This window comes from Lagenorhynchus albirostris, chromosome 17, assembly GCF_949774975.1.
Source record: "Lagenorhynchus albirostris chromosome 17, mLagAlb1.1, whole genome shotgun sequence".
Taxonomy (NCBI): Eukaryota; Metazoa; Chordata; class Mammalia; order Artiodactyla; family Delphinidae; genus Lagenorhynchus; species Lagenorhynchus albirostris.
In genome coordinates, this window is record NC_083111.1 from 11,816,609 (window position 1) to 11,831,251 (window position 14,643).

General features: G+C 46.5%; 2 protein-coding genes across 15 annotated transcripts in view; both read left to right on the forward strand.

Moving 5' to 3' along the window:
- Positions 1–2,303: 2,303 nt before the first annotated feature.
- RRS1 (ribosome biogenesis regulator 1 homolog) lies at positions 2,304–4,593 on the forward strand. The gene has a single exon (XM_060127473.1). The coding sequence runs from the start codon at positions 2,403–2,405 to the stop codon at positions 3,498–3,500; it is 1,098 nt and encodes a 365-aa protein (XP_059983456.1). The 5' UTR covers positions 2,304–2,402; the 3' UTR covers positions 3,501–4,593.
- An 857-nt stretch (positions 4,594–5,450) lies between these two features.
- ADHFE1 (alcohol dehydrogenase iron containing 1) overlaps positions 5,451–14,643 on the forward strand; it is a 33,408-nt gene continuing 24,215 nt past the window's right edge. For 12 of the 14 annotated variants that reach the window (XR_009536385.1, XR_009536386.1, XR_009536387.1 and 9 more), the window contains exons 1-3: positions 5,451–5,528; positions 11,862–11,899; positions 13,711–13,757. Coding sequence is in view for 7 of the 14 variants with exons in the window: in XM_060127797.1 (XP_059983780.1) it covers positions 5,473–5,528; positions 11,862–11,899; positions 13,711–13,757 (141 nt within the window). In the remaining 7 variants the exon portion in view is untranslated. Of the gene's footprint in view, positions 5,529–10,904; positions 10,925–11,861; positions 11,900–13,710; positions 13,758–14,643 lie in introns of those variants that run through there. The other 2 variants (XM_060127800.1, XM_060127804.1) reach the window with 2 other exon arrangements.

The window sequence follows — 14,643 nt, forward strand, 5'->3', positions numbered from 1 at the left end:
CCACATACCTATCTGCCTCAGTAAGGTATTTTTTAAAGCCCCAATCCTGGTCTTACTAGTTTTGCTCACCTTGAATCTAACAGCCAACATTAATCCCTTTTTAATTTAGAAATTAGGCTTATTCTTTCAAGTAATCATGTACTGAATACCTATTATGTATCCAGCACTATACTCAGCAAAGTGGAAGTAAAAATCAGTCTCTGGTCATCAAGGAAATTAAAATCGACTTGGATTATAAAGAAACACTTGAGCATAAAACAATTAAAGTTCGGTTAAGAGCTGACCTATATGATTTGAACCAAATAGTATTTCATCCAGTGAGAATACCATTCAACGCCTATCGACATCTGCTCTTTCTTTTCCCTACCTCAAAAGATTGAGAAAGGAGCTAAATTCTACACAGCTGTACTTCCTATTTAAGGCCCAACCATGCCATATTGTAAATTTCTCTTAACCTTTCTTTCTTCCCCACTGTTCCATAAGGTCTGGTTAATCTTTGTATCTAGTGTCTCAAACACGGTAGTCATTCAAATGTTTGTTAAATGAATGAATGGATCAGAAGCTCAGCCAAGCCCAGAACAGCCATATCAGTGTCCTTAACACTCTCCTATGGCAAATCCCAAACGCTTTAAGGGTCAAGGAAGTTACCTAACATGACCTTTGACCTGGCCTTGGCCCCATGGTATTAAAAACTTGGTGTTGAGCATTAAGACAAAGGCTCAGAAAAACCCCAGCAAATCTTAAAATGCTTTTAGAAAAGAGGAAGAAAGAATATTAGAGCCCGATTCCTGAGGCATAAAATGTGCTCACTAAATGTTTGATGAGTGAATGAACAAAGGAGAGCTGAGGAAAGCCAATGAGCTCAAGAAGAGACCAAACTCAGGGGGGCAGGTGTGATAGGTGGGGCTGTATCTAAAGCCCTCTCTAGCTGACACTCAACTGAATGTACTTCCTAACTAACGGCTATTATATCCATTTCTATGGATTAATTCTCCAGCTAACCCCTTCTTCACTAATCCCAACTTCCCATTAAAGGTAAAACAAATCCTATAAACCACACAATCATCAGTGCCTCCTACACTGGACTGTACATATTCATCACCTTGATATTTTGTTAAAATGAAGGTTTTGAATCATTACATCTGAGGCCAGATGTAATGAGGCCAGAGATTCTGCATCTCTAACGAGTTCCCAGGTGATGCTATACTGCTGGTCAACAGACCACACTTTTCCAGCATGAAGAGCCTAGAAGACATTGCAGATAATATGTACGTAGTCTTAAAATCACAGTTAAGATAACTCCTGCTCCCACACTTCCTAGTTGTAAAATCTTAGACAAGTCATTTTACTGAGCCTGCCTTTGGAATATGGTGCTTACTAGGTACCAGGAACTAAGGCTTCAAATTTATCAACTTATGAATAGGACTTAAGTTAAACAACCTGTCCAATGTGGATACAATAAACCCAGATCTTATTCTAGGAGTTTGATTCAAGAACCTGGTGCTTAATCACTGTATAAGACTGCCTTTTCAGCACAGCTCCCAGAGCCATTATGAAGATTAAATAATAATTGGTACTTAGCTCACATTTACTGAGCACTCATAGGCTCCAGACCTCTGTGTAAGCTCCCTTGGGAGCATATTAACTCATTTATCTTCATGCCAGCCCTAAGAGGCAGGTACTATTAGTATCTCCATCGTACAGGTTTTAAAATAGGCCCAAAGAAGTTAAACAGCTTAAGGTCAAACACTAGTGCAGTCAAGGTCGGAATCCAGGCAGTCTCGCGGCAGAGCCCGGCGCTCTTTTGCCACAAGCCAGCAGAGGATGCGGCCCAGGGTTCCGGGGACCAGATATCAGCTCACCCACTCAGGGCGGTCTAACTGCCAGGTCCGCTCACTCCCAAAACAAACCAAGCCCTCGTCTACGCGTAGCTTTACGTACATCTGTGGGAAGTGTCTTTCTCGGCCCACAACCCGGACCCCCATGAACAAGTCAGGGCTCTAGAGAAAAATAATTTGTCAGGTCCTAAGAAGAGCTGATTGGCTAAACATCTTGAGAACTGACTTACACTTAAACTGTAACACAGTTGCTCCGGGACCCCCTTAATCTGCGGCCCCCAAAACATGCACCGCAGGCTGGGCTCCGCGCGCCTACTCCGCCTACATCCGGTCTCGAGCCCGAGGGCCGCCTCTAATCCCATTTGCTCTCCAACACCGCCCTCTGCCGGCCTTCCCTTGGGTCGCCGGCATTGTGAGTCCCTTCCGGGTGTCCCGGAAGCGGAGTTTTCTCTTCCGGGACGAGCGTCTGGGCGACCGCACGTGGTAGTAGCGCCGGGGCTTGAACCTAGCTGGCAGAGAAGTGATTGCAGCTGTCTCCTAGAGAGAGGGAGCCGCGCCGGAGCCATGGAGGGTCAGAGCGTGGAGGAGCTGCTGGCAAAGGCGGAGCGGGACGAGGCAGAGAAGCTGCAGCGCATCACGGTGCACAAGGAACTGGAGCTGGAGTTCGACCTGGGTAACCTGCTGGCCTCGGACCGGAACCCTCCGACCGGGCTGCGGCACGCGGGACCCACGCAGGAGGCCGAGCTGCGGGCCCTGGCGCGGGACAACACGCAGCTGCTCATCAACCAGCTGTGGCAGCTGCCCACCGATCGTGTGGAGGAGGCGCTGGTGGCGCGGCTGCCGGAGCCCACCACTCGTCTGCCGCGCGAGAAGCCTGTGCCCCGGCCGCGGCCGCTTACACGCTGGCAGCAGTTTGCGCGCCTCAAGGGCATCCGTCCCAAGAAGAAGACCAATCTGGTGTGGGACGAGGGGAGCGGCCAGTGGCGCCGCCGCTGGGGCTACCAGCGGGCCCGCGACGACACCAAGGAATGGTTGATCGAGGTGCCCGGGAATGCCGACCCCATGGAGGACCAGTTCGCCAAGCGGATTCAGGCTAAGAAGGAACGGGTGGCCAAGAACGAGCTGAACCGGCTGCGTAACCTGGCCCGCGCGCACAAGTTGCGGCTGCCTAGCGCGGCCGGCATGCACCCTACCGGACACCAGAGTAAGGAGGAGCTTGGCCGCGCCGTGCAGGTGGCCAGGGTCTCCACCGCCTCTGTGGGGCGCTTCCAGGAGCGCCTGCCCAAGGAGAAGGCGCCCCGGGGCTCTGGAAAGAAGAGGAAGTTTCAGCCTCTTTTCGGGGACTTTGCAGCCGAGAAAAACAGCCAGTTGGAGATGCTGCGAATAATGAACAGCAAGAAGCCTCAGTTGGACGTTACGAGGGCCACCAATAAGCAGATGAGGGAGGAGGACCAGGAAGAGGCGGCTAAGAGGAGGAAAATGAGTCAGAAGGGCAAGAGAAAGGGGGGCCGACAGGGTCCCGGGGGTAAGAGGAAAGGGGGCCCGCCCAGCCGAGGAGGGAAGAGGAAAGGGGGCTTGGGAGGCAAGATGAATTCCGGGCGGCCTGGCTTGAGTGGCAAGAGAAAAGGAGGGCAACACCAAGGAGGAAAGAGGAGGAAGTAAATTTCACCCTCGGACCTGCTTGTAAACCAAGAACTGTACTTAATGTTAAGTTCTAGGTACAGTAGGGGGATACAGAAGATGGGGCCGCTGCCTGCATCGAGCTTCAGGTTAAAGGGCTAGGCTTGCCCTCCTCTGAAGATGGTTGTAAATGTTTGATTCGACAAATTAATGCATTTCCCACAGCCAAAACTTTTGCTGGAGATTAAAGGATGTATTTAAGGACATACGAATTGTAAAGAATTTGTGGAAACTAGGAGTGAGTTCTGTTTTTAAACAGCCATTTTTTTTCTCTCTCTCTTTAAACTTTGGATGGGGTGTAAGGGAGAGAGCTGGTCATATTTCAGAGACTTTTAATAGATTGGTATCTGCATTATTTTGATAACAAGCTTGTGTATTTATCAAAGGAGAGGGACAGAAAGGTTACATTTTCAGAATGGTTGTAAAGGTTATTTAATAAAAGTGTCTTATGTAATGTTGCTTTTAACTTTTTGGCTACTGGTACAAATCTTAAGTAAAGCTTGTGACCTGGATACCTGGCACAGATTACTTTCATTTACTTTCTAGAAAACATAGCTAAATTATGATTTCAGTGAGACCACTTTTATTAGAAAAGCTCATACTTCTTTTGGTATCAGATATAATATTGAAAGTGTAGTACAACTGGTGCCTCTTTCAACACTGAAAACATTAATTTGCTGTAAATGATAAATTGGGGCTTCACTAAATAATAGTAATAATCCTCATTAATCCTAATTTTATACTTAAATCTTTATCAACGTTTATGTCCCCAGTTTTTTTAAAGCTTCAAGTAGGTCTGTTTGGGGAAGAGAGAAAGAAACTCACAAAGTCCTTACTTGGAACATTATCTTTTGATTCATTTGTCAAATTTAACCTGAGCTGGTTTGATTAGGAGGTGAAATGTTTACAGCTATTCTGGGTCTCTTTCCCTAATTGATATCAGTAACTCATCTTCGTAAAAATACATATCTCCTGAAAAGGATTCATAGTACATCTAGAATGGGGGGGGTGGTGCTTTTTTGCTGCTGTTATAGGTCTGAGGAGCCACTCTACTCTTGCTTTTTGGTCTGACAATTGATAGGAAATTAAAATTGAGATCGTTTGTCTCTCATTTTTTCACTGTTGTCTCATCTTTGTTACTTTTAGAAATTGCCATGAAAGAAAAGATTAATTCAGATTTCATAATAGGTTACTAAAACACAGATGTTCAGTTGTTACTGTCTTAAAATACTTTGTGATAAAGTTAACTCTGCCATCATTGATCATTGTTTCCACTGGGACCTGGAAACTTGGAGCTGCTAAACCCTGGCCCTCCCTTCCCACATAACCGTGGAAACTTAACTACTGATAAAACCATTTAATGGTATCCCGAACAACTTCATCAAAAGCCAAACCATTCATAGACCATTTAACACCTTTTAAATTCTTCTCAACTGTCCGGGATTTTTTGTTTTTGTTACTGTTTTGTTTGGGAATTTTTCTGGCTTTTGTTTTGTGACTTGATCTAGCAGTTGGACACAATACTGGCCTTGTAAAAAAAAAAAAAAGACCCTAGGGCTTTTTGCAAAGTTCTTGTTTACCGTTAAATTTAAATGCAGTGTCTTAATTTATTCTGAAAATACTCTGAGAAGCCAAAATAGCAGTCAGAGTGGAAAAAGAATGCCCTTGTTTCTCCCTTTCCCCTCGTCCCCAACTTGTGACATAGTTTACATAGAGACATAGGAAAGTACCCCAAATCCCTACGGAGCAGTTACCTGTGTGGCAATTTCAAAGGTGGATGGTGAGACTTTGCAGCTGGGGCAGTCGTAGTTCCGACTGGTGGGAAAATGGTCCTCTGCCAAGGGCTGTCGCTGGGGCCGGAGACCGCGGCGCGGGTGGGCGGAGGAGAGGCGGCGGCCGGGATTGGCCGGCGGAGGAGGGGGCGGGGCCGCGGAGAGAAGCACTCCGCACAGCCATGGCCGCTCCTCGCGACAGGGTAGCGCACTTGCTGAGGCAACTGCAACGCGCAGCGTGAGTGCGGGCGGCGCGGGCTGGCGGGCAGGGGATCGGAGGGTGCGGCCGAGCCCACGCAGCCCCCGGGGAGCAACTCGCCCGGGCCGGCACGTTCTTCCTCGTGTCACTTTCGAGAATTTGGGGACCGGGTACCGCAGTGCGCGGCGGCCTGGACGGCGCTGTCTGCCAAGCAGCTAAGCAGCCAGACGGCCAAGCGCGGCGCGATAGGCTGCTTTTCCTCTGCCTGATCTGCGGTTTAGGAAAGTAAGGCCCAGAGAGGAGAGCGCCTGGTCCCAGATCTGCGCAGGCAGCGGAGAGCTTGGAACAGTGACCCAGAGAAATGCATGTATCCAATCAACACATATGTATCGGGTGTATGTAATGTGCCCAAAACTATTCTAGGTGCCGGGGATACAAAGACGAAAGACTGCAGCAAAGTCTAGCAGGGAATTGCATGAGCGGACAGGAGTGAAACGGGCCTCTGCAGAATGCAGCGGACAGAGGGCGTAGAAGAGAGAGGGATGAGAGAAATCACCAGGAGCTTAACTCCCTGGCATGTACAGGGCAGTCAGGGTATTAAACGTTATGACACGTCTGACTCGCCCTCCAGAAATGCCGGGTACATAGTAGCTGCCTGATAAATACTTGTTGAATGTGCAGGTGCACAAGTCCGCCTGGGAACACAGGGGGAAAAAATGAGCTAACAGGTGGAGATAAATAGGGGGAAAGGAGGGGACTAGAGAGGAATTTCAGGCAAAGGGAAGAACAACACCAGAGACAAAAGCCGTAGTTCCAGGATCTAAAAGTAGCTAAAGACTGGACCTACCATGATAGGAGGACGTGAGGAAAGAAAAAACAGATGGCGAAAGACCATGAATTAGAAAATAGCCAAATTTACTGGGCGCTTACCAAGCACAGGGCGCTGTCCTACACACTTTACATGCACTACTACTAATAACTCTAATCCTTACAACAACGCTATGCCAAGCTGTATTATTATCCTTCTATTACAGATAAAGAAATAAAGGCATGGAGAAAAATAATTTGCCCAGTGTCATACACTAAGCAAGTGGCACAACCATAATCTGGACCCAGGTGTTCTGGCTTCACTATCCTTGTTCTCAGTCCTATGCTAAGGAATTTTAATTGTGTCCTGTAGATAACAGAAAGCTGTTGAAGCAATAGTCCTCACTGTGAAACATACTCTTTGAGATGCCCCATGAAAAAAGAATCCCATGGCCAGATAAGTTTGCAAAACTAACCAACTGCTGCATCACCCTAGGGAGAGTCAGGATATATGTCAGCACACGAAGGACACTGAGAGCTCCTGCAGGGAAGAAAAGAAACAAAAAGTTTAGCTGTATTTAAACTCTTTGTTCTAAACCTGTGTCATCACAGAACTCTTTATCAAGCAACCCCATTCATATCCCTTGGAACCAGTGTCACGCAGAACGTGTTTTTGGAATAGCTGCATGCAAAGGAGGGTGGCATGATTAGAATTAAGCTGAAGCTTTCTGGCGGCAGTGGAGAGGAAAGACTGGAGGTAATTGTCAGGCTCCAGCTAAAAGGCACCAAGGAGCGGCAGTTGGTACAAGAGGGTAGATGTAAGAGATATGGAGATATAAGAAAAATTGGTTAGAATCAGCAGGATTTTGTGTCTGATTAGTGAGACAAGAGAAGCGGAGGTTTCTGGCTGGGGCATCGGTCAACAGTGGGGCCATTTACCAACGTAGGGACTGTAAACTTTAGGAGGAAGATGATAATCATTTTGAGTTGGACATGCCTCACGTACATCCAGGTGAAGACCCCGAGCAGGTAATTGAATACATTGTTCTGGAGCTCGGGAGCGAGTTGGAAACACACCCATATAGAGAGCAGTTGACACCATGGATGTAGAAGCAAAGGCCTTGACAAACTGTATTCCTAGAAGAAAAGGGCTGAGGATGAAGTCCTGCGGAGCAGCACTGTGTGGTGCTTTGTTCTTTGCATTTTTTTTTTTAATCCCATGTAGAGAGTGAGAGATTGCAGGTAAAAATCTTGGAAAATTGGGAAATGGTATCATTGGGCCCACGTTTTGCCCGGGGAAAGTCTGCCAGAGCTGAGGTGAAGCTGTGCCCACCGGCTTCGGACAGGGCAGCACTCCAGCTTCCTGAGAGACAAGTCCCTCCACCCCAGGGCAGCCCACCACTCAGTCCACACACACAGCAGCTGTGCTGACAGCCAGCTGCTCTGGCCTCATTTCCATTACCTGCTGGCCTCTTTAGGCACTTGGATTTGCACATGCTTTGCACTCTGACTGCTGGAAAAGGAACCAGCATTAAAGGATAGGAGGGGTGACCAAAGAGGTGAGAGGAAGGAAGGGAAGGAGGGAAGGACAGTTTGCAGTGCTCTCATCCCCAGGGTACCACAGGGAACCAAGCAGCCTAACATCCATGGGACTTAAGTGTGTGTGTGGTGGTGGGGGGGGGGGTCGGTGGGGTCAGGCAGGGCAGATAATAAACAATAAACTAGTAAGTAAAACTTAGAGTATATTTGATGCAGCTAGGTACTAAAAAGAAAGAGAAAGCAAAGGGGGATGGGGTGTTGGAGGAGAGGATGCAATTTTAAAGACAGAGAAAACCTCAACTACTTACAGTTTCCTGTGGCTGCTGTAACCAATTACCATGAACTTAGTGGCTTAAAACAACACACATTTATTATCTTACAGTTCTCAAGTTCAGAAGTCCAAAATCAGTTTTCCTGGGCCCAAATCAAGGTGTCGGCAGGGCCACATTCCCTTCAGAGGCTCTAGGGCAGAGTCCATTACCTTGCTTTTAACAACTTCTAGAGCTACAACGCCTGCATTCCTTTGCTGGTGGCCCCTTCCTCCATCTTCATAGCCAGCAACGTAGCATCTCGCTTCAGCGGTCACATTGCCGCCTTCTGTGTCAAATCTCCCTCTGCCTCTTTCTTAGAAGGACACTGTGATTACCTTTAGGGCCCACTCAGATGATCCAGGATAATCTCTCCATCTCAAGATCCTTAACACATCTGCAGAGTCCCTCTTGCCACACAAAGTAATATTGACAGGGTCCAGGGATTAGGACCGGAACAGCTTTGGGGCTCAGCTCAGCACACTCACCGGGGAAGTAACTGTTGCAAACCACGTGGCTCTCTGGGGACGTATCTGGAGTTGGAGCATGCCTGGCATGGTTTCAGAACAAGGTGTCTGGATCAGACTGAGCGAGAAGGAGATGAGGCCAGAGACACGGTGGGCATGTCGGGGTGGCCAAGGATGACCCTAAGGTTTTTGGCCTAAACAACCAAAGTTGAAGTTGTCATTAAGCTGGGATAAGGAAGAGGCTTTGAGGGGAAGACCAGGAGCTGAGTCTTAGGGACAATGTGAGACGCCTAATAGACATTCAAGTGACGATGTCGAGTAGGAAGTTGATTCTGGAGTTCAGGAGAGAAGTCTAAACAGAAAGAGTAAAGTGGGAGTCATCAACATAGAAGGTGATCAAGGCCATGAGACCAGGTGAGGTCACTCAGGGAGTGAGTGAGTGTGGTAAGAAAAGAGAAGGATCTACGGGCTGAACGCTGGGACCCTCCAGCATTTAGAGTCAAGAGCATGAAAAGAAACTAGGCCAGGAGCAGGCAGTGCAGTAAGAAGAAAACCAGGGAACTGTGTCCTGGAAACCAAGGGAAGGAAGTATTTCCAGGGAGGAGGGAGTGAACGGGAGGATGCAAATGACAGGTCTGAACTGAGAACTGAGTGGTGTATTAGCACCGAGAGGAGGGCCTTAGCGACCTGGTAAGTTTGTCAGTGGAGACATGGGGCAAAGGCTCATTGGAAGATATTCCAGAGAGAATGGGAGAAGAGAAATTGGAGAGAGCAGGTGTAGTTGGCTGAAGGGAAGGGGGGAGGCGGGGGCAACAGTGGGAAAGGGAAGGGGGACAAGAGGAAGTTGTTGGATGATGGTTGATATAATGTGCGGTAGTCAACATTTTCCTACTGATGGATCAGATTTGGGGGCAGGGAGATTTTGATGACGCAGGAGAGGAAAGGAAGAACTGCTGGTAGTGATGCTTGACGTTTAGTGCACAGGGGAGAGGTTGGCCTTTGCTAAGAGCGTGGCCAGTTTATTAATAATTCCAGGAGGGAAGCCAGAATAATGGTGCCAGAGCCAGATGGTGGGTAGATAAGAGCCTCGCTCTAACCCTGCGGATTTCAGGGGCCCAAGGATGCGTGGGAGAAAAGGAAATGGAGTCAGTGGATGTAGGCGAGGAGGAGAGAACCAGCCGGAGGGGTTAAGAAGTTGAGAGTTTTAAGCATGAAACTCTTAAATATGATGACAAGGATCAAGTAAGGGGGAAGAGGCTAGGACGTACAGAACAGATGGAGGTCCCAAGACAGCAAGAGGGGGTGGGATTCAGACCACAACTAAGGAGTAAGAATGATGAATTGAGTGAGGTAGCCTGAAAACTTGAAATACATATAATAAAAAGAGAAGGGGGGATGGGTGCTCCCACAGTCCTTCGTGTTGGATAGCTTCAAGTTTGGATTTTTCCTTCCCTTTGAGTCTCTTTTTTTGTCCTGGAGGGGCGTAAAGCAGGGAAAGACCTCGAAAGTAGTGCCTTGTGAAGGACAACGCCAGGGCCTTGCCTAATGCCGGTGTTCCTGCGGGAGCTGGCAAATGGCTCAGACCCGCCAGGATGCTCTTGGGAAACAATTCCACGTGGCGTTCTCAGCCGTGCCCACCAGATGGCAGCCTCGGCTCATGGTGGCGCTCACACCCGCCCACGCCCGTTTTCACTTAATTCAGTTTTTGAGATCTTGACCGTCAGTGAGTTTAACCCTTTTCCTTCCTTCCCCCTGTCCCCTCTCAGATGTGTTCATTCTAAGTTTGCAGGCCGGGGGCAGGGGGGTGGTATGCACGCAGGTACCTACTGGACTCACCGGGACAGGGTCCCCTGGGCAATAGAGAGAAACATAAACCCTTTTGCGAGGCTCAGTCGGATGGCGAACAGCAGGAAGAGAAGCCGGAGAAGAGACCGTCCAAGAAATCGGAGGCGACCAGGACAGGAAGGGATACGGAGGTCACGGGAGGTAAAGTCTCGAAAGAGGAGGGCGTGGGAAATCCGTAGAGGAGCGGACTGAGAACTGAGCCGGGGTGAGGGATTCGGCGAGAAGGTGACAGATGTGACAGTAGGTGTGACAGTAATTTATGCGGACCCGGAGGGTGGGGCCGGGGAGGGGCCGAGCAGGCGGAGCCGAGAAGGGACGGAGGCGCGAGGTGATGACCAGGGTGGCCTGCAGGCCCACTGAGGGCTTCCGGAGGAAACGGCCCAAAGCCTGCTGGAAGAAAGACGAAACACCCTGAAGACAACGGGAAAATAACACGGAAAGTTCCGCGGGAGAAGGATGGGGAGATGAGGTGCGAGTAGTTAACACTGGGTCAATTTGGCCAAAGCTCCTAACCTAGGAAGAGCTAAGACCCCATCTTTCTGGGGGGGCTTAAACAATAGAAATTTATTTTTCCACAAATCCGGAGGCTAGAAGTCTGAGATCAAGGTGTCAGCGGGGTTGGTTTCTTCTGAGGTCTCTCTCCTTGGCTTGTAGACGGCCGTCTTCTCTCTGTGCCTTCACGTGATCTTCCTCTGTGTGCGCCTTGCGTTATATGAGATTCCACCTTGCTAGCAAGTTCGCTCTGGAGACTCTCCTTGCTGACCTGATGAAGTAAGTGGCCTTGCTGGCCCAGGAATTCCAGGTGCCGTCTAGGAACTGAGGGCAGTCTCCAGTGGACAGCCAGCAAAGAGCCAAGGCCTCAGTCCTATAGCTCTCCGCGCCGGTTCCTCACGTCCCCCGGAGTCGCCAGAATGGGTTTGCGAGTTGCTGCGTCCATGTAGGTCCCGAGGCGGCAGCGGCCGCCGGGAATCAACCCGATAAAGCCAGGAAGCGGACAGAAGTCTTTTGGGAGAGCGCGCAGCGAGGCCTCGGGTGCCCGGCCGGAGAGGCCCTCAGGCGATGCCGGAGGGAGTCCAGCGCCTGTCCCGGGTCTTAACCTGGCCTGCCGGTGGGGACGGGGACGGGGCACCCTCCCTTACACCTTCCTGTAGCCCCAGAGCGCTCATCCCAGCTCCCCGCATTTAACTATAGCTTGAGAAATAAGTGGAAGAACGATCCTACAATGCTAGAAAGACTCCGAGTCAACTTTTTGTCCATGGTGATTTCTGGCTTTTTCTGTCGTGGGGTGTTTGCTGTAGCTACTACTCTGATAGCCTCTTAAGACCAGAATGCAATGTGTGTTACTTTAAGGCTTCTTATATTCTGGTTTTCTGGTTTCACACTACTTTTTCTTTTCGTTTCCCTAGATGCCAGTGCCCAAGTCATTCTCATACTTACTCCCAAGGTAATAATACATTTTGTGTTTAGCCACAATTTCAGTTTCCACTGTTGGCAACACATTTGGGCAAAGTGTAAAGTAAGAGAATCAAGGCATGTGATAGGAAGATTGGTGAAAATTTTCACTTGAAATCGGTAGTATGAAGTTCTAATTATACTATCTCAGCTGAATGTATGCTACTGATTATGTTTTTGGCTCAAATATATATTTAATGCTATTTACAATGTCTTTCTATTTTAAACAGAATTATTTGCCAAAGCTAAAAGTGGTGACACAAATAGGATTTTAGGGTTGTCTGAGCTCATCAAACAGAATTAATCAAGATGAAATCTCTGAAAGGTTCTAATACATCCCCAAAGAAGAGTCCGAAGAACAATGTGGTTCCCAGAAGGAAAAAAATTGCTTGGATCAATTTTTAAAATAACACTCTATTTCTTAATAATTAAAAATGACAAAAGTTTTCAGTTCCTACAAACATCTTCATTCTTACCAACTCCATTGTCCACAGAGCAGTGGGCAGCTCATTGTAGCTTCAACGTGTCCTCAGAATGTCACATGAATTATACTGACACAAAAACAGATCTCACCTCTTAGGAGAAAAGGTCAAATCTAAACAGTGGTAAGGGATGGAAGGGAGGGGCCTGCCCACACAGGATCCTAAGCAGAAACTCACAAAGAAGCCTGTTGGGATTAGAACAGATAGAGTAACTAACTGAGGGCTTTTTCCTGCCTAGAGAGTGACTCATCCTTCAGGACCAGCCAAGGGACCTCCCCCCACAAGTCATTAACAGCCATCCACTAAGCAGAAGCGTGCCGTGCCTTCCAGGCCCTCATGGACACATGCAGAATTTTGTCTTCAGCTGATTTTCTGCAATTCTTAATTGGTTTCAACAAAGAATCAGTAATTTTCCTATTTGGGGCTATAAAATTAGTAATTTAGAGAAAGATAATCTCAGTGTTTTCTAGGATCCAATTTATGTCTTTTCCTAAATTTTAGTAACAGGAGTAATAGATTATTTCTTTAAAGCCTGTTGAGATCAAAGAAATTTGGATTATGATTAAGGATACCCTTGCCAAAGGTAGATTTTTGTCCCGTTGTGATCTGTCTTGTAAAAAAAAAAAAAAAAGGTAGTAAAAATTGTTCTGTAGACTTTTTTCAATCTTATGACTGGTCAAGACTGATAAAAATAAGTAGATGAAAACAAAGATAAAACCCACTAAGTAGAGGCCTCTTATTGTTCCAGTATAACAGAAAATCATTTTTGCCATAACGAAACCTGATATTTTGTAAAGAAATATCAGTTTATAAAAATTTTTAAATTTCCCAAAGAAAACTAAATAGCTTACATGTATAAGCTTGAGAAATATAAATATCTCACTGTGATAAGTACCCCCCATAGAGAAAATCTTAATTTAAACAAATTATCACAGTTGCTATAAGGAGTGTAAGCAGGACTCCAATTAATGAATTTACTAAGAGTTGTTCCCTAATAATAATTGAACTCTAGAGTCTAGAGGATTTTTTTCTAGTGGATTTTTACACATTATGTTTTCAAAAGTATATTTTAATTTCAACGGAGAAAAGATTTTAAGTAACTTTATTTTCACACACTCTGCATCAAGCTAGCGTTACATTCTCTTAAAATGCAGGTTTTAATTTTAATCTAATAGGCAACAATGAAACCTGAAAAATGTATTTTAGGTAAGGCTTCAAGGGAAACGTTTATATTCACGGCTGAAAATCCAATTCACTATCAAATGACAGTATTTTTGCTCTGTTTTTGAGGCTACTCTGATGCTAATTTTTACATTTCTAGCTCCTGGACTTTCACCTTCTGGGAAAACAACAGATTATGCCTTTGAGGTAGATTTAATCATTCTTTCTTTCTTTTATGAATGACTTGAAAGAAATACAGTCAGAGTATTTTGCTAATGCATTATTATCTCATTTGAAGTCTGTTATTAATAGATGTTCCCTAACATTATTTTATCAGCACCTATTTATCAAAGTACTTTGTCAGGATAATGGAATATAAATCTTCTGATAACACAAGTAATGTGTAGAATACTGTTTTCTGTACAGCCATTAAAATAGAGCAAATTCCCAGTTCTACGAACTCTCCAACTTGTATGATAAATCTTCTTTAGTTTCGTAATTATAACAACCCCAAAAGAGGTGCAAGTAATCGGTTGAAGCAAGAATAACGGAACAGTTAATTCCGATGAATTTTTATCATACTGTAATTACATAATTGTTTGTATAAATCCCTGTCTCCTCCTAGTTCAGGGGTCATAAATTAAAATGTGACCAGAGGCCTGACAGTTAGTCATTCCAGGAGCAGGCTGGGGGAGGATGGTGCTGAGTTTGCTGAGAGCACAGGCCCATCTCAAGGGTGCAGCCTGCCCTCAGCCCCCTGTGATTGCAGCCACACTGGAATGCAGCCCGGTGCTGCCCGATTATTCAAGAGAGATAGAAACCCAGATGGTCACATTGCTTTTTATTTTTAATTAGATAATAAGAGTCATTATCGAAACCAAGAAAAAAAAAGAGAAGAAGAAATTTAAACATAACATCGATCAAACAAAACATGTCTTCAGGCCAAAAGCGACCCATCATGCATTGGTATAAAAGCTCTTCTCTCAGCTGTAAACTTTATGAGGCCGTGTTTCTCTTGTTCGTAGTTGTGTTACCAGAGCCTAGCACATGCCTGGAATATAGCAGACACTCAGTAGTGTTGGTTGGATGGGAG